The sequence below is a fragment of the Phragmites australis genome, chromosome 11 (assembly GCF_958298935.1).
Source record: "Phragmites australis chromosome 11, lpPhrAust1.1, whole genome shotgun sequence".
Classification (NCBI taxonomy): domain Eukaryota; kingdom Viridiplantae; phylum Streptophyta; class Magnoliopsida; order Poales; family Poaceae; genus Phragmites; species Phragmites australis.
Genome location: NC_084931.1, coordinates 16,266,094 through 16,289,736, shown reverse-complemented (window position 1 = coordinate 16,289,736; position 23,643 = coordinate 16,266,094). Strand labels below are relative to the sequence as shown.

The 23,643-nt window shown below is 43.9% G+C and overlaps 2 protein-coding genes across 3 annotated transcripts in view; one reads left to right on the top strand and one right to left on the bottom strand.

Annotated features, from left to right (window-relative positions):
* Window positions 1–698: 698 nt before the first annotated feature.
* LOC133883962 (uncharacterized) lies at window positions 699–1,498 on the bottom strand. The gene has a single exon (XM_062323375.1). The coding sequence runs from the start codon at window positions 1,355–1,357 to the stop codon at window positions 1,103–1,105; it is 255 nt and encodes an 84-aa protein (XP_062179359.1). The 5' UTR covers window positions 1,358–1,498; the 3' UTR covers window positions 699–1,102.
* A 501-nt stretch (window positions 1,499–1,999) lies between these two features.
* Window positions 2,000–23,643, top strand: part of LOC133884273 (uncharacterized) — a 30,816-nt gene continuing 9,172 nt past the window's right edge. Inside the window, exons 1-2 of one of the 2 annotated variants that reach the window (XM_062323625.1) lie at window positions 2,000–2,152; window positions 2,329–5,293. In XM_062323625.1, the coding sequence (XP_062179609.1) occupies window positions 3,152–4,162 (1,011 nt within the window). In that variant the 5' untranslated portion in view covers window positions 2,000–2,152; window positions 2,329–3,151 and the 3' untranslated portion in view covers window positions 4,163–5,293. Of the gene's footprint in view, window positions 2,153–2,328; window positions 5,294–23,643 lie in introns of those variants that run through there. The other variant, XM_062323626.1, reaches the window with a different exon arrangement.

Here is a 23,643-nt window from a genome sequence, read left to right as displayed (position 1 = left end):
ATATTAAAAAACATGTCACTAGCGTGCACCGTATTAATAACGAATATAAGAATGTTAGAGTTAATTGAACTAATGATGATTAAATAATTATGAGAAAAAGGTAATTGATTTGGCGAATTGGCTACAAATTTCATGTACAGAGTACGAAGGTCACTCTCTTGCAAATCACTTGAACCTTGAAAGAGAGCTCGGGTTTTACTCTATAGTTTTAACTTCTAAAACAAATCATTTCCTCAATCCTCTGTGTCCTTAATATCTTCTAGTTGTTTTTGTAAGAGATTCCATATTTCTTTTTTACTTGCTGTGTTTCTTATTCCCCTTTAATGAAGTAGGAACCCTTAGCAAGTAAAATTGGGAGGTACTTTAACTCACCTCACCGAGTCAAGAATTCAAATCCAAGTATGATAGTTCTCACTTTTTTTAATGCAACTAAACACTTACTTCATATTAACGCACCATATAACAAACACAAATAGTATAGTACTAAACATTGATGTGTCATCATTATTTTTCCCCACTGTGGTGAAGGCATCTTTATTATCGATCTGATCCAATGAACTACGGATTTGATTAAGGAACTTCAAAACTAAGAAAATAGCAAGGAAAAAGACACTACTACTCTTACTCTTCCACCGTAGGGAAACGAAGTAAAGCGATCAATGCCGTCCCTTCTGCTGCGTATGGAGAAATGCTCACGATAGCTGAAAGTTTTCTATTCCACATTTTTTATTTATTCCCTTTTTAAAACACAGCTCACTTTTCAATGTGTAAACGAGCAATTGCTCCTAGTCAATCTTCTGATATTTTCCATCTGTTTGTGTAACTCAAACGTGCACAGTTGTACTTACTTGCTAACTCTCTTTCAAAGATTTCAGAAATACAGACGACAAACAAAAGAATGGTATAAGACTGTATGCCCATACTATACGCCCGTACAAACCTACCAATCCACTGTATTTTGTACATGAAAGCTAAGTCACAGAACTAATCAATAACAGCCCACCCACTATCAATAAATGGATCTAGCCTACCGGTAAGCCGTACAGATCTCCATGTGGCCAGTCGACCACGAAGTCAAACGGCCGCCGGTGCTGGTAGTCGACTAATTCCGGGGGACATCATTCGTGCCGCCGCTCGGGCCGGACGGCGTCACGGGCCCCCTCGGCAGCATGGCGAGGAGGAGCGGCGCATACTTGTCGACGACGGCCTCCTTCACCTCCTTAGCTGCATCCACGATGCCTCTGGAGACGCCTTCGCCGTCGTTCCCCGTCGGGCGGAGCAGCCGCGCGCTTGACGGTCGCAGGCTCATGAGCAGGAGCAGAGCAAGGCTCATGGCCACGTAGCGAGAAGAAGCCATTGTTTTGCAGGTGGTCGCTGGGATTGGAGCTGGTGAGAGGCTGAGAGCAGGGCAATGGCCGCGCCAATGGAGTATCTTGAGAGCACTCAGCGCAAGGAGAATGCTTTGTTTGTGTGTTTGTGATTCTGAGTTGCCGGGTCTTGGGATATATATGTAACGATGGGAGGAGGTAGGAGATGGTGGAACTAGCGTTCAGTGGAACAGGTCAAGGGGGGAGGCGGGCAGGCGGCCGAGGTGGAAGGGACTCGGAATGTTCTCTTGCTTTGACTTGAAGAAGAACAAAAAGAACCGGTGATGGATATGTTGTTAGTCTGTGGACTCCGGAGAGCGAACACTGAAGTCCAGATCAACTTGCTTGGCAACTTGGATATGGATGCCTAATTGTACATGTGGTACAACCTCACGGAACTTTACTGATCGCCCTTACACCACGTGGGCCATTTTAGGGGATTACCATGTACGTTTTGATGGGAAGGAAGAAATGAAATGAAGTTTGTGCTGTATTTATTTTAGAAATTTCAATGTGGTTTTGCTCTCTGGGCCGAATCTTTGCTGTGACTAGGCCTTCATCTGGATAGGCCCAAGTGGGTGTGTCCTAAATGGTGTCGGCTGAACAGATGAGGGGGAGAAAAAGGAAAAAAATCCCCTTCGGGGGGAGGCGGCTGCGGCGGCTGGAACCACTTCTCAGTTTTTCTCGCGATGCAGCTCTGCTGGGAGATACCGGGCGTGTGCTGGCCGTCTGATGGTCCGGATAGGGATGGGCTCGCGGAGGGTTCGGAGGGGCTCCTCTGCACCGTAAGTTGTTCGCCGCCTTCTCCTCTTTTTCTACCAAGTCTTGGCTTGGATTCTGGGCACGAGATCACAGTGGGCATCTCACACTTTTGGGTTTTCCCCTCTTTTCCTCTCTATGATTTGAGCTTCGGGGTTGAGAGCTTGGACTCCAACCGAGGCTTTGGCCTAAGCTCTTGCAGCACTTGAGGTATCTTGTTGGTGCTCGGAGCTGCGCTGCCGAGGTTCGCCCGCACTGCAGAGGTGGTGCGGTTGAGGTATTGTATCTCCGTCTTCCCTCCATCCGACGACAAAGTCGATTGATTGGATTTCTGGGACTGCGGCATTCGTGCTGTGCCTTGCCTCACTCTCCAGCCTTTCCAGCATATTCACTGTGAGTTCTCTATTCCACTTATCTGAACTAATAGATGCATGATACAATTGCTCTGTGATGACGAATTTCATTGAAATTGAGTTAGAATGTTGAGTACAATAGATACAACCTTGATTCTCTGTCTGCAATTTGCATGAGCAGTGATATGATCCTTCAATTTTGATTAGAAGGAGTCTGATCTCCTGTGTGCTGATTTTGCTTGAGTTATCTATCACTGCTTGTTAATTTTCACTCCTGGACTTGAGTAGCAAGTATTTCTGAATTCAGCACATTGTGGAGATTGCTCAGCACTCAGCAGCTTGGAATAGATTCTAGATTACTTTCTGTCCCTTGTGCAGAAAGGTTTTAAAGTTTTGTTAATTAGTTCTGAGAAGGCTTGATGCTGGCTGTGTGCTGAATTCTGATTTTCAGTAAAGAGCTTGATGCTGGCTATGTGTTGAATTCTGATTTTCAGTAAAGATATACTTGTTGTTATAGCCAGGAATTTGTGGAATTCAGATAATTGTAAATTAAGGTTGTCATCTAGGTGTGATATCATGTTCTAGCTTAATTAGTGAGATGATTTAGTGGTCAGCTTGGGAGCAGATCTTTATTGATCTGGAGCCAACTGATATGAACAGTCTGAGAGCCATATGAATATGTCATCTAGTTCAATTCAGATTTTATTTATGGTTTACCTTCTCAGTGCTCATGGTATGAAAGACATGTATTTCATATTCTTGTCTTTGTTATATGTGATCTACTGTTTTTATTATCTCCTTAGAGGAATATGTATATATATGCTATTTATATCGCACATATTTCAACAATCCAGAAATCCAATAGCTTCTGTGATGGCTAGCTCTAGCTCCTTTGTTCCACCACCATCGTCCTCGGACGCGATTAAGCCTGAGAGCTTCGATGGAACCGGCTTTAAGCGCTGGCAGGCCCGGACGAGGCTGTGGATGATGGAGCTCGGATTATTCTGGGTCCTCACCGAAGAGCCGCCCGCTCCTCAAGGGGAAGCCGTGCTAGACGAGGTCGAAAGAACTCGTCTCGATGCGTTAAGGGCCCGTTGGGAGAAGGCAAATGCCTCAGCCCTTGCACGTCTCCTGGCTGTTCTGTCAAACAGGCTCTTCGACGTCTACGTGGGATTCGGGGAAGCACGGAAGGTGTGGACGGAGCTGAATGACAAGTATGCTGAAAGTGATAATGGCAATGAGTCCTTCATGGTGGCAAGCTACCTGAACTTTCGTATGGGAGATAGCAGATCAGTCATGGAACAAATTCATGAGTTACAGCTGATCGTGCGTGACTTAGGCCAATATGGTTGTGTCCTCCCGGAGAACTTTCTGGTTAATGCTATTTTGGCCAAGCTGCCTACTTCTTGGCGTGACTTTGTCACTGCACGTCGACACTTAAAACAACGATTGACTCTTAATGAGCTCATTGCTGCTATAAATGTCGAAGAGAAGTCAAAGGCAGGTTATGGTGGGGCGAAGACGCCTGCTCAAGCTAATCTTGTTGAGCACAAGAACCATCCTGGGAAGAATGTGAAGAAAGAGAAGGCCAAGCCTGGTTTCTTTGGACCGAAGACTAATACTATGAAGAAGAAGAAGAAGCCCGAGATTATCTGCTACGTCTGCGGTGGGTTGGATCAATAAGGCCAACAGATGTCGCGATCGTAAGGGCAAGGGGCCAACACCTGACCAGCAGAAGGCAGCCAAAGCCCAAGTACATGTGGCAGTTGCAACGGTCGATAATGCCGGTAAAGGCGACGCCACTAGTGGGTATGTACCTGAGGTCTTTATGGCAAATTCACTAGTAAGTTGGTGGGTTGATACAGGTGCTACAAGGCATATTTGTGCTGATCAGACATGTTTTACTTCTCTCCAGGGCACAGACTGTGGATCCGTACTGATGGGGAACGGGGTCTCGGCAGCAGTGCGTGGAGTAGGACAAGTGAGCCTGAAGCTGACTTTCGGCAAGATTCTTGTCCTGAAGAATGTACTATTTGTGCCTGCCATGACCCGCAATCTACTCAGTGGATCGATGGTGTGCCGGCAAGGAATAAAATTAGTCTTTGAGTCAAATAAAGTAGTGATGACCAGGTGTGGGTCGTTTGTAGGAAAAGGCTATAATTGCGGAGGCATGTTCCGCATTTCTACTCTTGATAGCTCTGCAAATATTTTCTATTCTTCATATTCTAATAAGAACATTGATATTTGGCATTCTCGCTTATGTCATGTTAATAATGAAGCAATTGTGCGTTTGAGCAAGATGGATCTTATTCCTTCATATAAGTATGATAAGAGCCATAAGTGCGAGGTGTGTGTGCAAGCAAAGCAGCCCCGTAAACCATTTCATACGGTCGAGGGGAGAAGCACCTCGCCACTTGAGCTGGTCCATTCTGATCTTTGTGAGATGAATGGAATATTAATCAAGGGTGGCAAGAGATACTTCTTTACTCTCATAGATGATGCCACTAGGTTCTGCTATATCTATTTGCTGAGAACAAAGGATGAAGCATTAGAATACTTTAAGATCTATAAGGCCGAGGTGGAAAACCAGCTGGGGAAGACAATAAAGAGACTGAGGTCTGACCGAGGTGGGGAATATATTCCCAGGGATTTCTCCGAATTCTGTGAAGAAAGTGGCATAATCCATGAATTTACGCCACCATACTCACCACAGGCCAACGGAGTAGCCGAAAGGAAGAACCGAACTATTTGTGACTTGGTTAACGCCTTGTTACAAAATTCTGGTATGGCTAACTCTTGGTGGGGTGAGGCTGTTATCACAGTTAACTATGTCCTGAACAGGGTCGCTCCTCGGAATTGCGAGGATGATCCGGTGAGCACATTTTTCTTTGCACTAGAATATCCAGTGAGTGCAATAGAAACTAGCCGTTTGAGTCCACTGCCACATCATCAGATCATCAGATCATCCAGTGGTCTTCAATCTTCTTCACCAGAACATCCAGTGAATGTATCTCACCAACTCCAAGCCAAGCAACCTCTCTACATAAATCTTCCTATGAATACTCTAGTGTGCTCATCGGAACATCTGATGAGTGTATTGTTCATCTTCTGGTGAGAATAGCAGATCATTCGATGAGTGTTGGCGCCTCGACCTATTCACTTCATCCCTCTCTAGAAACTTGTTCCGTTGTAACCATCTGATGCACATTGGAACTTCCGATGAACCTTCCAGTGTTCACATCAGATCATTCGATGAGTGTAATACGATAGGGAATTTGTCCAATTCAATCTAATTTTGTCCCAACTTTGATAGCTTTTCTTCCTTGATATCTTAGGTCTTTCTTTAGTCTATTAGGACTAGCTAAGCCTGGTGTGCATTACTACTAGGTAACTAACCTAAAGACACTAGGTCAAGCTACTAAACCCAAACCCTTCTTTGCAGTACAGCCAAAAAAAATAAATCTATTTATACAAGTGATACTCTTAACACCATGATCACTTGTGTAAACAGTACTTCTTGCCTGCCTTCAGTTCATGCCTTCAGGCCGGCCTGCTCTTGCCTATGAATGACGTAGCTGTGCTTTCAGCAAGAATTTCACCATTGGGAGCCATCTTGGTTTAGCAGCAGCTGCCTGTCCTTTTCTTCCTTATATCTTCATGAAGCTCTTCTTTGACTTTCATGTTTAATATTCCAAGGAGATTGATATCCAAGTACATCACATAGCATCTATGAGACTAAACCTTTACACACTAGGAAATCATGTTAGTTCCATTGACTATATTGACATTAATCAACAAAACATACTAATCCTATTCTAGGGTCATTGTTCTTTCAGGTAAATGAAATCTCATATCCTTATCCCACCTTATTTCTCTTTCCCTTCCACATACTTTATCCAAATGCCACCTCAAAAATCAGTACCACATTTCAAAACCTTTATAAATTGGAAAATATGGCTTCAAGTCATCCAAGTTTTGGTGCATTTCTTGTAACACATAGCAAAATTAACATTTGGCTAGAAATTGTATTATAAAGATTGTGGGGTCTAGTCCAGAAGCAAATAATTGCTATCCTCTAGTGTCCTATGACCTAACATTGATTTTACAATGTGCAAACAAAGATAAAGCTATCTTGTGCTAGATAGCACAACCATTGGATATACAAGACAATAATGTGCATTTAGATAGAGATTCCTGTGAAAAGGAGCCACACGAAGATGGAGCGATAGTCCTTTGCACATGGCTCTGATGGTGAAGGACTTCAGGCTGAGTACCGCTTCATAGTGGGGTCTAGAACAGTGATGTGTAAAGGAGAATAAATTATTATATCTTGGGGGTCAATGTAAAAGGACCCTTGTACCTAGGGAATATATTCCTAGTAAGGGGCAGAACATTAATGATCCTCAGGGTGGTTGGGTATGGGCTATAAATACTCCCACCCTAGACTGTAATAAGGCTAGACTTTATTAGGTGCTAGACACCCAATATAGTTAAGTCTCACTTCGTTCAATTCCCATTTAACCTCTGAGGATCCACCTCCGAGTGCGATTCTTGAGGTCCCCACTTACTTGTTATGACTTGAATCCACAATAGTTGGCACCGTCTATAGGGATTGAACCACTAGTTCATAGGAATGGTAGGAAAATGAAAAGCTCTTGGCATAAAGTATGGAGGGGATGAAAAATATAGGGTGGCAAAAGAAGTAACATGAGAGCAGATCATGGAAAGGATTTTGCCCTAGAAGTGGAGAAGAAGAAGCCATATATAAAAAATGGTCGGAGGAGGAAAAGGCGGCGGCAGATGGACGTTGGGCATAGGCGCAGGCAGAGATGTCCAAAGAGGAAGAGTACAATGAAGGATTCATTGAAGTAGGTAGAGGAGCTCTAGTGTGAACTACTCATTCTTCGACAACTCGAGGCTTCGAACCCTAGCACTTCGGTGGGATCTTGAGGTGGATCTCTGCCCCTGGGTGGAAGACATTCGGGAGAAGCGTTGGAACTTGGTTTGATGATCCCCCATACCCCAACCACATACACCCACCATCTCAGAGCCATCAACATCAATTCCCCTTTGTTGCAGGGGCTGCAGACACTTCCTTGGCCCTGAGAAACCAAGTTAAAATGTGCCTTGTTTTATATGTGATGAGTGATTGATAAGTGTGTTGATTTGGTTTGATGATTTTTGGATTGCATGAATATGTATATGTACTGCAATTATAATCATGACTAATCAAAGATGCAGAGGAAATGGAGTTATCATGTTTGTTTTTGAGTTCAGGAAAATTGTACATGCCGGATGATCCGGCGTTGAGGAAAATGAACGCTTTGGATGGTCTGGCGTTCATATGCAGTACACCCCAGAGCATTTCAATGAAGAAGCAAAAATTGAAGTACACGATGAATGGTCCGAAGTTGGGTATCAGTAAAGGCTTGAGCTTTTCTTGCAGAGAGGATGCAAACTAGCTCTGGTGAACTTGTATATACCGGATAGTTTGGCGCTAGGAGATGTGTACGCCGGATGCTTTGCTGGAGTAATTTTTTCAGAGAGGGTGCAAAAAGGGTTTCGGCAAAAAATGGATATGCCGGATAGTCCAACGATGGACATGAATGCACACTGGACTATTTCTTGTAAAGAGGATTTTAGGCAACCTGGTGTGGTGAGTTGAACATGCTGGATGGTCTGGCGCTTATGAGGAGTGTACGCTAGAACATCCGATCGTTTGCTTGTCTCAAGTTGTGCAGGTGATGGATGCGACTTGGCGATCGATGGCGGGGATTATTGGAGCCAAACAAGGTGTTTGGTGCTGGAAAATCAAGGATTTCAGATGGAGTCAAGGGTGATCCTAGCTGTACACATGGGGGTTAAGCAATGCAAGAGAAGATGGATGAAAACGGCGTGTTGACAAAGTCAAGTGAAAGGGATGCCAGAGCAAGTGACAAGGTGACCCGAGGGATCGAGAGCGGGAGAGACTTGTTGGTGGTCAAGATCACAAGACAGAGTACATGTGTCGATATCGGGATGCTTGCTTGGGGTCAGACCAAGCGGTAGTGAGTCACGCTATGATAAGCGTGCAAGGCGGTTTCACGGTTCGGCCTCAAAACCATAGAAGAATGGAGTGCACATGGCATCATCATGAAGCTAGCGTTGAGGGGAAGCTAAGTCGTGAAGAAGCCACGGCTGTTTTGTGAGGAATCGTCCAAACAGAATTCTAATTAATCATTAAATCTATCATTTACTTAATCATGACTTCAACGATTAATCAGAATACCACTCCGGTAGTCCCTGCAAGTGTTTTGTGCCCAGGATCGAAACACATGCCTTACCAACATATAGCATCACAACAAAACTTAAGAAAGAGCGAGTAATTAAATATTATATTATAAGTCTTTAAACATGTAGTTGTTTTCACAATTTACATCAAAAGGAAACAACTACTATGCAGCGGAAGAAAACTATACAATAAAAGTATATGGAGCCACATGCCCTTAGGCTCCATACCAAAACACTGAGTTCATAGTAGAGTGTGCTACTCCTGCCCACCACCCTGATCGATAGGCACAAAGCAGCCAAATACCGCCTCTTCCTCGCCGACCTGTGAACCTGCATCAACTTAAGGGCAGCACCCTGAGTGCAAAGGTACTCGCAAGTCTTACACAATATAGAGCATATATACATAGCTCGACTCCAAGGATCATGCATTAGCTAGTATTAAGGATTAAACATGCGGTTAAGTGAATTAAAGCGGTAAGCAACCTAGACATATGTGTTTGCAACTAACTTAACCAACATATATGAAACTACCTTGCACCACCAACTGAACATAAGTAAATGTAACCAACATGTGTATCAAAAGTATAAAAAGTACCAACTTTGACCACTCCCACATAGCCACCATGTCCATACCACCACCACAAACCTGAACCACAAATCCACAACGAACCTCTACGACAGATACGGATGAAACAATAGCATGTTCATGACTGAGAGCGTGGCAGTTCAAACTTTTTATACACCCTGCAGGGGATACTCCTGGACCCTCACTACACGAGGACCATAAGGCTTGTGCCACATGCTAAAGTGGACACAAGGGGGTACCTGTGACAACCTTTCTCAACCAACTCCAACCGTGTGGGGCATGTATCGCTCGGCGCGGCGATACTAGAACTACTTCGAGTTCAAACTAGTACCGCTTGCAAGCCCGGTCACTCACACCGTCGATGTTCATGCCCACAAAGCCACAGCTGCAAAGGTAGAAGAGGCGCCAGCTCAGGAGCAGTGGCTCGGGCAACTTCAACTGGGCCCATGTGGTAGAGAGAGGGGCAGGAAGGGGTGAGTAGCTCAGCGCGGGCAGAAGCTGGCTCGAGTGCGGGGCAGGCCAGCCCGAGGCCTTGGCGGGAGAGGGAGGAAGGCAACCCACACAGGGGAGAGAGGGGAAGGGAGGGGTTGGGCTAGGTTTAGGGAGGAAATTGGCCTGGGGGCTTTTGTAAATTTTAAAATAGCTTTTCTTTTATGATTTTGAACCATTTTCAAAAGAGGTTTAGGGGAGCGCCTTCAAGCGAACTTTTGCAAACATTTTTCACGCATAAAATCCTATTACAACTATGACAGCATGAATGCATCAAACAAAAATATAACCTATGGCAATTTAAATATAGAAATTAATTTCCTTCTAAATTAAACTAAATTTACAACTCTTATTTACTTCCAGCAAATTTTAAACTATTGCGAAAGTTGATAGTTCATGGTGTTACAAATGCATAGTTCACGACAGCCATGAACTTACCCAGCATTAGGTGGCCTAGATCACGTTGTACGCCATCTCGAAATGCGCAACGTAGAAGGTATGATTTTCTGTGCAGAAGTTGTCAGGTGTGCCAAATGTGATTGGTAACTCGATCTGACCAAGGGGCATCATCGATGAATTGGGAGTTATACCATGGAAAGGCTTGACTCCCTTCTTGAGCTCCAACCTCTCAATCCCTATCTAATCTAAAGTCTTGGTGATGATAAGGTTAAGCGAACTACCCCCATCAACCAGTGTTCGAGAAACTTTGATGTTGAGGATACTCAGTTGTACCACAACTGGATATTGACCAGGATGTGGGGCCATGGGAGGATGGTTGACTTGGTTGAAGGAAATTGGAACTTTCAACAACCTGAGGTACCGAGTAGGACCGGTGAGAGCCAGGTTGACCTCTTGTTCGATTGCCTTGTATTGTCTTTTGACTCGTACGCAGAGGATCCTCCGAAGATGTATGCCAAACTTTGGTTAGGCTCATGGAATTTGGGGTCATCACCTTTAGTGTCTGGCTTAGTCTGTTTACCGTGGTGCTTGGCAGCGGCGGCTTTGAGCTTTTCTTCGACCTTCTTTTTGAGGGCGTATCATTCGTCAAAGCCATGCTGATTGGTTCGATGAATGGAGAACACTTCTTGCCACCTTGACTTAGCACTTTACTGTCCCCGGTGCTGCGCGACTTGCTCCTATTGACCACGGCTATGGTCATGTTTGGACCCTTGCTCTTGTCACCAAGCTTGCCCTTCTTCCCCTCATTCTTCGAGGACTCAGAATTGTCCTTGCCAGGCTGAGGGTTTTTGGCATGTGCCTGAGCTTCGGCTTTTTTTTTTGCAGATTTGTCGGCCAACTCAAATAGCTCTTTGACCGTCTGGATCTTTTAGGTAGAAAGCTTTCTAACTAGATCTGTGTTCTTGATGCCTCTCTTGAAGGCGATGATGACCGATTCGTCCAAAATATCTGGGATTGTGTTTCTCCTATTATTGAATCATCGGATGAAGTCTCGGACAGACTCGTCCTTTCCTTGGTTCAATTGATGGAGATCATTCTCTATTCCTGGGCGCTCAAAAGTACCCTGGAAGTTGGCTATGAACTGAGCCTTCAACTCGGCCCATGATCGAATTGAGTTGGGAGGCAGGTTCAACAACTAGACCTTGCCGGTCCATCAAACACAGTTAGTAGGTAATTGGCCATTACCTTGTTATTTCCACCCACTACTTGAATAATTGTGGTATAGATCTGTAACCACTTGTTGGGATTGATCTTCCCGTCGTACTTCTGGATCGTAGGTGTCTTGAACTTCTCAGGCCACCGTATTGAGCGAAGCTCTAGGATGAAGGCTTTGCAACCACTGTAGAATTCCTTAGGAAGCGGAGGAGAATGACTGCCATGCCTATCCCTTCAAATAGGGGAGTCATGTCAACCTTACCATCATGGAGATCTGCGACCATTGTAGCATCATCATCCTCACAGCACTCATCATGGTTGTTGTTGATAACCTCCCACAAGTCACGTTAGTTGTGAGGGATGAGGTTCCTTAGGTCTCCCTGATTCCTGCACTCGTGGACGGGGCAGTTGCAGATCGATTTGCATGGTTGTACTTGTGGTCGACCTCCCGAGTTGCCTACTTGCGACCCTTCTACTCAAGAGCGTCCGCGTCCATGGATCCTCGAACCAGCACCTTGCTGGCTGGGGGGGCTAGAGGAGCTAGGATTGTTTGCTCGAGCAACATGGATATGAGCCGCATCAAGTAGGGTTTTGACCTGATTAACCATAGAGATTAAAGGATTCGTCGGATCCAACTTCAGAAGGGATCTCAGGATTAGATGAGCTTCTTGGACATTAGCATCTAGAGTGGTAAAAACACCACTGCCAAGGCTCGGCCGCGTCAAGCCAGTGAAGCCTCATGATGTTTGCCTTGAGGGAGTTCGTCCCTCGATCTCAGAACTAGTGCTGGTGGAGGCGTGCCCACTGGAAGCCATCGTTGAAGACTAGGAGGCTTCGATCCTCCTGCGGTTCATCGATGATCGATGGTATTAGGAGCATATAGAGCTTCGGCTGCAGCTGCCCCCAGTGGTATATCTCCAGCATTGCTAGCATTGGCAGCCGCTGCTGCTGGATCCTCGAGGATGTCTGTGCCGTTATTCACCGTAGCGTTTGGATCTACCACCATCAGATCGGCAGGTGGGACCCTAGTTCCTCCAGCCATAAACACGAATCGATCTGTTCGGTTGCTCTGGCTATCAATGGAGTTGTCGTCACCACTCATGTCGCTATCGATGTCCTTGAACTGCAGAACATTGGACTCCTTAGGGTCCCATTCAAGGTGTCCCATCTTGCGGTACATGTCTAATGGGCTGGACTCGAGAATACCGGTGTGGATCAGTCCACCCTGATCATCCCAGTGGAAAACCATAGATCCGAATGTGATCTCCGATCTAGCTAGGGGCGATTCGAAATCTATCGCTGGAGACTCAAAGCAGTCATAGAAGCCGACGTCGGAGAATCCAGTGCGAATTTGCACTCGAGACATAGTCGATCTTGAAAAGTAGAAGACCCCTACCTGGCGCACCAACTTTCGAGGTTCTTTCCCTGATAATATTTCTATAAGAATAACGAGGTTGTCTTCGTGATTTAGGAATGAAACAGGAGATAGATGGGATCTAAACTATGATAATATATCTGTATTCACTCGAGTACAAGCAAGGTATCTAGATCTATTACAAGGAGTAGATGAGATCTAAACTAGACTAATGAGGAAGTCGCCAAGTATCTCATGTGGCCCTAGTGCTTACGTTGAGTTGAAGATGAGTTGTCCTTCTCCGAGAAAAAGAGAGTCTCTCCTCGGGGGTCTGGGTCCCCGCCTTATATATAGTGGTCTTGTACTGTCTCCTACCTCACCATAGTCAATAGGAAATCCTTCATATTGCCCACCAAGAAAGATCAGATAAATCCTATTGGGATACTAGGTGCTCTTGAGTTGGGTAACCAATTGAGACCTTCCTAGTATGCGCCTATTAGATCTTCGGGAGTATCAGGTACTGTAGATTCGGTTCTATAATATTCAGAGTTGTTAAGCAGGTATATGACATACCTTATCTGTATATGTTATACTCTTTATGCATATATACCTCATAGTTAGATATTAAGAAAAGCCTAAACCCGAAGGTGACACAAAGCAGATGGCATAGTGTCTTGATTGAACCGACCACATTAGTCATCCCAACACCATGAGCTCTGCTCCTCTCATAATAGAGGCATCTTACTCCGCCATGAGTGTTGTCCTAGTACAAGAAAGGTACACAAAAAAGGGCCTCGAACAATTCCCAATCTATTACATCTCCGTCATGGGGTCTATTAGCCCATAGCACTATTTGATGCGATAGTTCCGGTTCATGCATATACTGGATGCCAATGGATAGGGCAACAATCACATCAACCTTCAACCCCAATCCAACCAATTAAACCAATATGACTTCTGGCACGCTGGGCTATAGACATAGTCGGTTCTTATCCCACAGCCCTGGAAACTTCAAATACTTAGTTGTGGTGGTGAATAGTTCTCAAAGTTGGTTGAAGCTGAGCCAGTAGCCGCGATCACAGCTAGGAAGATACAAAGGTTCTTTAGGAAGAATATCATCTATCGCTTTGGAGTTTTGCGTGAAGTCACTCTTGAGAACGACCTACAATTCAACTCTGCTTTGTTCTACGAATTTTGTGAGAGCATAGGAGTCAAAACCTGCTTCGCATCGGTAGAGCGGACCAATGGAAATATCTTCTCCGCAGTCTCCAAGCAACTATGTTGCTTACCAAAAGGAACGTGGGTTAAGGAGTTACCCGATGTTATTTGGTCTATTCGCACAAATGTGATGAGAGCAACATGCTTCACACCTTTTCGGCTGCTCTTCGGAGAAGAGGCAGTGACACCGGATGAAGCTTTAACATGATCACTTCGAGTGAACCTTGCACCGAGTTCTGATGAAGGTATTACCGAAGATATGGTGGATTAAACAAGGCCTCAAGTGGTAGCAAACCTCTTCAAGTATCAAGAAGAGAAGAAAATATGGCATAACCAAAAACTTCGTAGTCGGACCTTCACTCCGTGTGACCTAGTTCTCCGGTGTGTTCCGAACCCCACAACAGTGGTCAAGTTGCAAAGCAAATGGGACAGACCCTTCCTGGTGGTCCACTCCAAGCGTGAAGGTGCATACCACCTCATGAACATGGATGGGAAAGCTCTGCCGCATACATGAAACGTGGAGATGCTTCGCAAGTAATACATATAGTCTAAGTAGTATCTAGTAGTAGTGGTGGCACCCTAAGTACTGGTAAGTAAGTAGTGATCATCTATATCTCTGCTAAATATTGTTAACATGTGATAAACGCAACGTGTATGAAGTAATATAAAAAAGAACCCCCCTCCCCACCACCATCATCATTGGTCGGAGGAGAGGGAGTCAATCGCATTGATTCACAATCTGCCTTCACTTCCAAAGGATGAAATTGTAGCGAAAGGAAAGATCGTACATAATCTTTGCGCGCCACATAAGCACAACATGTGCCTCCGCTCCAATCAACGAGTACAACACATGTTATTCATGCCTTCGCATGATGCGTAGCAAAATGATAATATTTACTAATGTCATCTATGGAAAAGGTGCGGGGATATCGCATTGCGCGACAAAATTAAAGCACATCAATCCGATGCTAGCAAGATGCCTCAACTCCGCGCCACCTAAAAAAAAGGTTCAAGCTACGGCCAGAGTACCAAAAGCATGTGATGTAGTGGCGTCGCAATTGCTTAGTTTATCCACGCCACAGCTTTGTGACTCGCTACTACGCAATAAAAGCAAACAATAATTGTGATGTTACGGTCCAAGCTCTGTCATACCTCAACTAAGGAGGGACGATGCTCTGGCCCTATAATAAGCACGGTGTATGATGTAAACAGTTCAAACAAACATGCAGCAAAAATGACATGTATTGATGAACGTAAGTATACATTTTGTTTCTTCACTTATTTAGATTCCTGTGCCCAGCCTCGAACTCATCAATAACACGGTGGGCTCGACGAAGCTGTTGAAGCAAATCCCGCACCACGGAGCCAGCAGTACCTGAGCTCGAAGCTTTCTTGGATCGCCATTTTGTGTAGTAAGGAATATACTCGGAGTCATCAGATAACTCCATCGGTTCTTCCTTATGCGTAACAAAATCCTCGGTGGAGGCTTCGGAGGTCTCCCCGCGCAGAGGCAACAGGCGAAGTTTTCTTCGCTCCTATGTTGGGAAGGATCGAACCCATCCCAAAATTCTTGTCTCTGCATCCTAAATAAGTTTGATCTGTTGCCTCTCTGCAATGAAATCATCAAACCACACTACTATATAAACCCCTTATATATCGGCCCATCACTATCGATTCCTAATAGATTGATAGTGATGAGGAATCACTGTCAGTTCATAAGCTACGCGGAAAAAATACAGTTATCGTGGCTTACGAACCAGCAGTGATAAAGGCATCACTGCTAGATGTTGGCTTTGAGCCAGCAGTAATGCCCTGCTCTATCTTCACTGCCGGTTTAATCCACTGACCGGCAGTGATAGCAGGGCATCACTACCGGCTTGTTATATGAGCCGACAGTGATATCTCGACTATATAAAGTCACCCTCTCCTTCCCCAAGTCCAAGCACACAGCAGAGAGGAGTTCTGTTTGCTCGGTGGCAGCTATTTTTGTCATCAAGTTCTTAGTGGTTTTAAAATCTTGAGGAATCCTCATGCCTTAGGTGTTCCAAGGTATGTAACTTCATCTCCAATCTATTTCTAGTTGAATTTAATTTGCTAAATTGCTCTAGATTTTGAAATGATAGAGATGCACCTATAGTCATGATGTTTTAAGACAATGTAGAAGCAATTATATCTCATTTATTATACGAAAGTTTCAATTAGTAGTTTATGATGGAAAGTGTCTTTATTATTGATTTACATTAGGTATAGGTTTGAGCATATTTATTTTTAATTTTTAATGAATTAGAAAAATTAGCCATAAAATTAAGATATATAGCAAGCTTCAATTATATTTTTTACATTTTAATTAATTTAGTAAGCTCCAATATAGAAACTTTAGGTATGAGCATATTTATTTTGATTTATAATAAATTAGAAAAATTAGCTATGATATTTAGGTATGTTGCAAGCTCCAATTACATTTTTATATTTTAATTAATTAGCATGCTCCTATATGAAAATTTTAGGTATGAGCGTATTTATTTTGATTTTTAATGAATTAGAAAAAAATTTCATGATATTTAGGTATGTAGCAAGATCCAATTATATATTTTACATTTTATTTAATTGGCAAGCTCCAATATATAAATTTTATGTATGAGCGTATTTTTTTATTTACTTAATTAGTCTTACAAAAGGATTGAATAATAAAGAAAATTTCTAGGGATGGCACCAACAAATACTCATCAGAAGCATACGCGACTCATCAACGACGACAAAGATAATCATACAAAATCTAATAAACCCTAATCATGGTATTCCAAATTAGAAAAGCATGCAAAAAGGAGAAACAATTAATATAAAAGTCCTAAAATGGGTGTTCAAGGACACTTGCCTGGCTGCTGCTCAGTGATATTCGAAAATTCAGTTCTGGCATATCTCAAAGTCTTGACTTTGAAGATCATCAATTTTTGAAACTGTTGCTCTTGGAGATCCTCATATTGCTTCGGAACATAGTCGTCTACTCGCAGGAACAACTGACAAAAGAGAAAACACAAATAACGAAGAATAGTACATCAAACAGAGGCATCACATCATAAAAAAGACTATGGTTGGATAGGATACAAGATTTAGGTGAACTTGAATGAAATTTGCTGAATAAGATTTGAATAGATGATTCTATTTGAATAATAAGGTTGGAACAAAATTAACTATAGAAGGCAGGGATTAATGTGTAAACATCCTAAACAAGAAAGTAACTGGAGGGGTTATTTGGGATTCTCACCAAGAGAGCGAGATCAGAGAGCAGAGTAGGGTAGTTTGGCATGGAGGAGTCCACCGGCGGTGGGCTCTCGGCGTCGCTGGCGGGGGAAAGGCTTTGGGTTGATAGAGATGGTGTAGACGGAGTCTCTGCGCAGCCATGAACTCATGAAGGGCTCAGATTGACCTAAGGTACAGAAGGACACGCACACCGGCAAGCTGAAGGCGGCAAAGTGCACTATTAGATGGCGATATCAACGACGATCACTGATGTTGACATTGGGAAACAATGGTGTTTCAACAAATCAAGGGGCGCACAGGTGTAGAGCGTGAGAAGAAAAGCTCAGTTTTATGGTTGGTCTTGTCAAAGAAGTTCCGAGGTAGCGGCAAAACAGAGATGAACGATCCTAGGTTCAGAGGTGACCGCGCACAGACACAATGAAGATGATGTGCGTCTTCTTAGAGATTGGCTATGATATTCAAGAAATAGTTTGAATATAATTATTCATATTTTCTGGAACACGATTCTGCAGTGATGGTTTGGATATGGCTTCATCTGAGAAGGAGATCGATCTGTTGGAACTTTGGCGAGATTGCGCAACGACGTTGGAAGTTAGGATCGTGTTCCTAGTGGCATCGCTGCAGATGCGAGGGAACTCTCATGTAGCCGCATAGAAGATGTGATGGGACATATCGTGAAGCGGTTGGTGCGTCCAAACAGCTCCTGGATTGACGAGAACGCAAATGTATTCCTGGTGCATGCGCAGAACACTCACAAACATGGGGGCAGCGGTGTAGTGACCACAAAATCATTGGCGTCAGTGCTCTTCTGGTTGAGCTACTTTTAGAGATTCTTCAGGATAACCAGGGGCACGTCTCAATGAAAGGGATCGATGATTAGAGCTCTGGTTCGTCGGGGAACACGGCTGACATTCTAGGTACGCAGAACGTGTACGAGATTGGGCAACATGAATTGCAACATCGAGAACGGGGGCTCTATTTTGGGAGGATGTAGAGGACTAGTAGGGGCACATCTCAACCAAAGGACTCGTGGATTGGAGTGCTAGTTTGCCAGGGAACGTGATCTGAACCTGCGCTGCACGCGTAGAACTCCAGTCTGGGCAGCAAGCACGGCGATCGTGATCCCAGCGGCGCCGGGGCTCTAATGGCCAAATGGGTTGGTGAGGGCATGTGGGACATCCAGGGGCACGTGCTGCTCAAAGGGCACGGTGATCCGACCTCAAATCGACTGGGGAACGCTGATGAATTAGCTGTCATGCAGCTGTCCGTAGCGGCGACGGCTATAACAGCATAGCGAGGGCTTTGGCCAGGCTCGGGGTTCGGTTAGGGATCAAAAATGGTGTAGATACAGGGGAAAAGAGGAGGGGAAAGGGCTGGTCCAGGTCCTCATCTTGCTGCGATGATCGGTGAAGAAGAATTCATGGAGACGACGATGGCACCGGTGACGACAGCATGTGGCACCAGCGGCACATCGGTGCTGTCAAGCGAGCGGGAGTACAGAGAGGATCCTCAGCAGTGTTGATGACATGCTGTAGCGAGAGACATTGTCGACAGTGGTGGGGTGATGGGGCAAGTCCTCCATGGGTGAGACTCGTCGGAACAGTGGTGAACAGCGGCGGCTGTGATGCACGGGTAGGGCAGCAGCTGTGGATATGATTTGGGAGGAATGAGAAGGGGCATGGGAGGGTGTGGAGCTCCTCTTGATAGCCTGGGTGATGCTGGACAAGAAGGGGAAGAGGAAGAGGCTGGAGGTGGAAGACGAAATGAATGGCTCAAGAAGATGAAACGAACGGCTCTGGGTCAAGGACAATAACTTCGCCTTTACAACTCCAAATTGGACGTTTTCAGACTCTACCTTGTAGTACTCGAAAAGATCTATGACTTTGGTATTCATTTGAACTTCTGTAAATGCTATCTTGATTTCCAAAACTGCGCCACAATAAAAACTGTTTGAATTCAGCCTTAGCTAGGCAGCAATGATCTCGGGGGTAATAACTCTCAGATCCATTATCCAAATGGGGACTTCCATATGTGCAAATCGAAGCTCTCGACGAGGAATACAACTTTGGTACTGTCAAGATTTGCATTTGTGGCTGTCTTGAACTCTGAAACTTCGTGAGAAGACGAGGCTAGCGTCGAGGAGTAATTGGCAACCGGCTTCAATTGCCATTACGACCATTAAAATGGCGGTTTTGATCATGAATTGAGGAAAATAAGGAGGTAATTGATGAGGGGATTGAATGAGGACAAAAACATGTTCAATATTGGCATTTAAACAACATGAGTGCATATTGAATTCATCGGTTTTGGGAGCTCCTATATGCAGCCATGGAGTCGGGAAGGCGAATGACTTTGTTCATGTCCTCCTCTCGATCTGGAGATGGAAGAAGGGACAGGGTAGCTTGGGTCATCTTTGGTATGGGAAAGAATTAGGGAGAAATAAAAATAAGGAACTTCGGAGTTTTGGAGAAATGGTGACAAGATATAAAATGGAAGGAATTAATGTAGGGATCTTGGATAATATTGGGAAAAAGGAGAAAGGATTTATCTAATCTTAAAATTCCTTAACCTATTCTAGTATTTTATAAATATATTTTTTATCACACAAAAAAATCCTTTTGAAACTCTAAAATTTATTTGAAAAGCTTTCAAATTTTAGGAACAATGTTATTTTATTGTTTTAAAATGCTCAAAACCCAAAATAGGAATTTTGGGGTGTGACAGTAACAAAATCTTGATGAAGTGCATCACTCAGGAAAAGGGCAATACAATGGTAATCATGCATCTTACTACACCTTGGTTGGAAATGTTTTCAGCGAGGGATTATTTTGGCTAACTGCCCTCCAAGATGCTTCCGAGTTGGTCAAAGAGTGTGAAAGCTGCCAATTTTTTAGAAGGCAGACCACTCGACCAGCTCAAGCACTACAAACAATTTCTCTTTCTTGACCATTCTCTATCTAGGGCTTGGATATCCTAGGACCATTTTCAAGGACCCAAGGTGGTTTTATATTCCTATTCATGGCTATCGATACATTCACTAAGTGGATCAAGACCGAGCCCATGGGGAAGATAACCGCAGAAGCGGCTAAGAAGTTCATGAGGAGCATAATTACTCAATATGGTATTTTGCATTGGATAATTACATACAACGGTAGCTAGTTTAGAAGCGAAACCTTTATTGCGTTTGTGAAGAATTTGGCATCAAAATTTGTTTCGCTTCACTAGCTCACTCTCAAAGTAACGATCAGGTTGAGCGTGTCAATGGTATAGTCTTGCAGGGTATCGAAACTCGGGTATTCAACAAACTAAAAGCTTACTCAAAAGCACTGGGTGAAGGAACTTCCCTCGGTACTATGGATCGTCTGTACCTTGGCTAACTGGGCCACCGATGAAACTCCTTTCTTTTTAGTCTATGGAGCAGAGGCAGTGCTTCCGACTGAACTACAGTCCGGGTCGCCACAAGTGGAAAGTTATTCGAAAGTGGGGCAAGATCAATTATGAGCAAATGATATCAACCTACTCAAGGGGTATCATGATCGAGCATGCATTCAAGTAGCTAATTATCAGCAATCATTGCGTAGATATCACAATCAAAAATCCAGCTCAGGAAACACACTATTGGGGACCTTGTTCTACGAAAGGTGCAGAAACAGGCTAGGCGCCACAACTTATCACCTAAGTGGGAAAGAACCTATATAGTAGTCGAAATCACTCGACCTGGATCAGTGCAGTTGTCTACTCCAAATAGTGAGATACTCAAACACTCATGGAACATCGATCAACTCCGACAGTTTCATTCATAAATAAAGTAAATTAAAGGTAAGTTGATTACATTTTGATCAAACTAATTATCCTATTACATATTTCTCTTTCTGACCTGTGTGGCTAGCACAAAGTTGACAGAAAAGATTCTTCTAGCTCTTACAAATAGTGAAGATCCACCACCTCCAAGAGTCCAGAAGTGTGTGGACCTCTACTTGCCCTCAAACGAGACGAGGAACCTCTTTTGCTCCTCCTTAGGGTGGCAGCTGATCATCTCAGGAACTGGTCATTGACTAGCATAAGGGCCAGGGAGAGTGGCTAAGGCAAAGATCCTACCCGAGATGGAGCTATTGACCAGCACTAGCGATGCCGAAGGACCCTCTGCAGAGAGCGGAGATTATCTGACAGTTGTCGATGGATATGACAATCGCACTTTCTTCACCACCGAAGGTTTGGGGGCTCCATCTCCGAAGACCTCATCAGCAACCTGGTCGATGATCTTTGTCTAGATCACCACTACCCTCATCTCGCTCTTGCGTAGCCCATGTTGTTGACATGCGTCGCTCGCTCCGTGGCGTCAGCGTTGAGGAAGTGCCGAAGGTGCTGGGTGAAGGATCAACGACCTCTGATAGATATTATGTTCCCTCTCCTCTTAGATCTCTCACTCGATTCCTCCTCATCAAAGGAAATGATGATGACTCTCAGCGGAACCATGGTGAGAAGCCTTGGGGTGAGACATCCTACTTCTTCAGCTGCTGGACATTGCTCGGCAGATGACGGTGGAGTGGGGGCCATGGTTTCAAGTTCTACGAGTACTACTAAGCAATGCGCGAGAAGAACGAAGGAGATTGGAGTGAAAATGAATAGCTTCTGGTTCCCCCTATTTATAGTCATGGGAATGGATCAAACGGTAAGGTTTGGAGCTGTCAAGATCTAATAATGACGGTTGAATCTCTGTGGTCGCCTCGGGTGCACGATGTTTGTAGGCTGATGCCTTGAACGGAAGCCAAGACATCACTAAGGCATTATGACATGTCTAATCTTTGTATAAAGGGATGTTGCATCATTATGGCACGTCACATCAAAGGTTGCAATGAAAATGATCATGAATGGGAGTGGGTTTTTAATGTTTACCTACCCGACTATTCGAATTCACTCTATAACCACAACATAACTATAGATGAATGTTTGGGGGATGTTGCTTTCAAGCATGTGATCAAGAATAATAATTTGATGCTTACGCTCTACTCTTTGCTTTGATTATCACAACAAGTCAAGAGGGAGAGGCTACATCATGCATTTTTTATGCTTATGCTCTACTCTCCATTTGATCTAGTCATTGAGCGAAGGAGTTAGGGGCCACATCGGGTATCTTTTGATGCTATATCTATACTCCCTGTCTTGATTATCACATCAAACACAGAGTCATAGTCTACATCGTATGCTTTTGATACTGCAGCTTTACTCTCCACTCGATCCAATCATTAAGCAGAGAGTCGGGGGCTACATTATATTATTTTGATAGTACATGTATGCTTCTTTCTTACTCTCCAATCAGGAAATCTTCTCCTCGACCAAAGAGCCGGGGGCTATATAGTAATACCATATTTTGTAAATACATATTTTTTGCAAAAGTTTATCTGGTTTTGATTCGACTGCATTGGATAGAACTAACGGAGGCATGTTTTGGGTCAATGATGAACAACTACACCTCATAAGGCATAACAATATTAGATATTGTTAGAAATCTCCCGCTTAACAGCCCATAAGGATTCGAAGTTCTATTCGGTCTAATGTGTGTTCTCTATTGAGTTCATGTCTACACGTTGGTCAAATACGCAAGTTGGTGAAAGTTTGTAAACAAAAAAAAATCATCATACTAGTCTTTTCCATATTCTTGCGGTTACCTCGAGTAATTACTTGAGAACTAATGCATCTAATACTATATCTAGTTGAGTTTTCAGGTATCAATGAATATTCAATCAGCAAGTTTCGAGGATGGTCATAGTATGTACTAGTCAGTTTTTGCATCTACTTATGCTAACTCTGTTTTATCAACAAGGGAATGGTGGCAAAAGCATACTGGACAAGCAAAATAACAGTAATGTTTACAGACATCTCCAGACCATGGATCAAGTTTCAAATGTTACGAGTAAAAATTGCAGGACATTAAGAAGAAGGGATCCCCTCATTTTCATCATCGTGAAGTCTAAGTGCTAGAGACTCGACAAAGGCGGGGATTAGAGATTTGATGCTGTGAATATTGTCTGATGCCTCCTCTATTGAACACCTGAACTCCTCCATCATTACTGATGTGTCAAGGTTGGGGTTGTAGCTCTTGATAAGACGAAGCATCATCTCGGTGCTTATAGAGGCCGATTGGTTCATGCAGTCGAGGGTCTGGTCCCTTAGCTTTTGAAGCGTTGTGACCGTAGCATTTTGTTTGGTAGCTATGGCATTTTGTTTGGTAGCCATAGTATCCTGTTCAGCAACCATGGCATCTCAGTCAACTTTCATTTCCTTCAAAATGCCTCTGAGGTCTTCCAGATATTTGTCCTTATTCATGATAACTTTCATTGCGTCATCAAGATTAACGTCTTTATTCCTTAA

Coding starts and splice junctions, on each gene's coding strand:
- LOC133883962 (XM_062323375.1), bottom strand. CDS start 1,357: ATGGCTTCTTCTCGCTACGTGGCCATGAGCCTTGCTCTGCTCCTGCTC.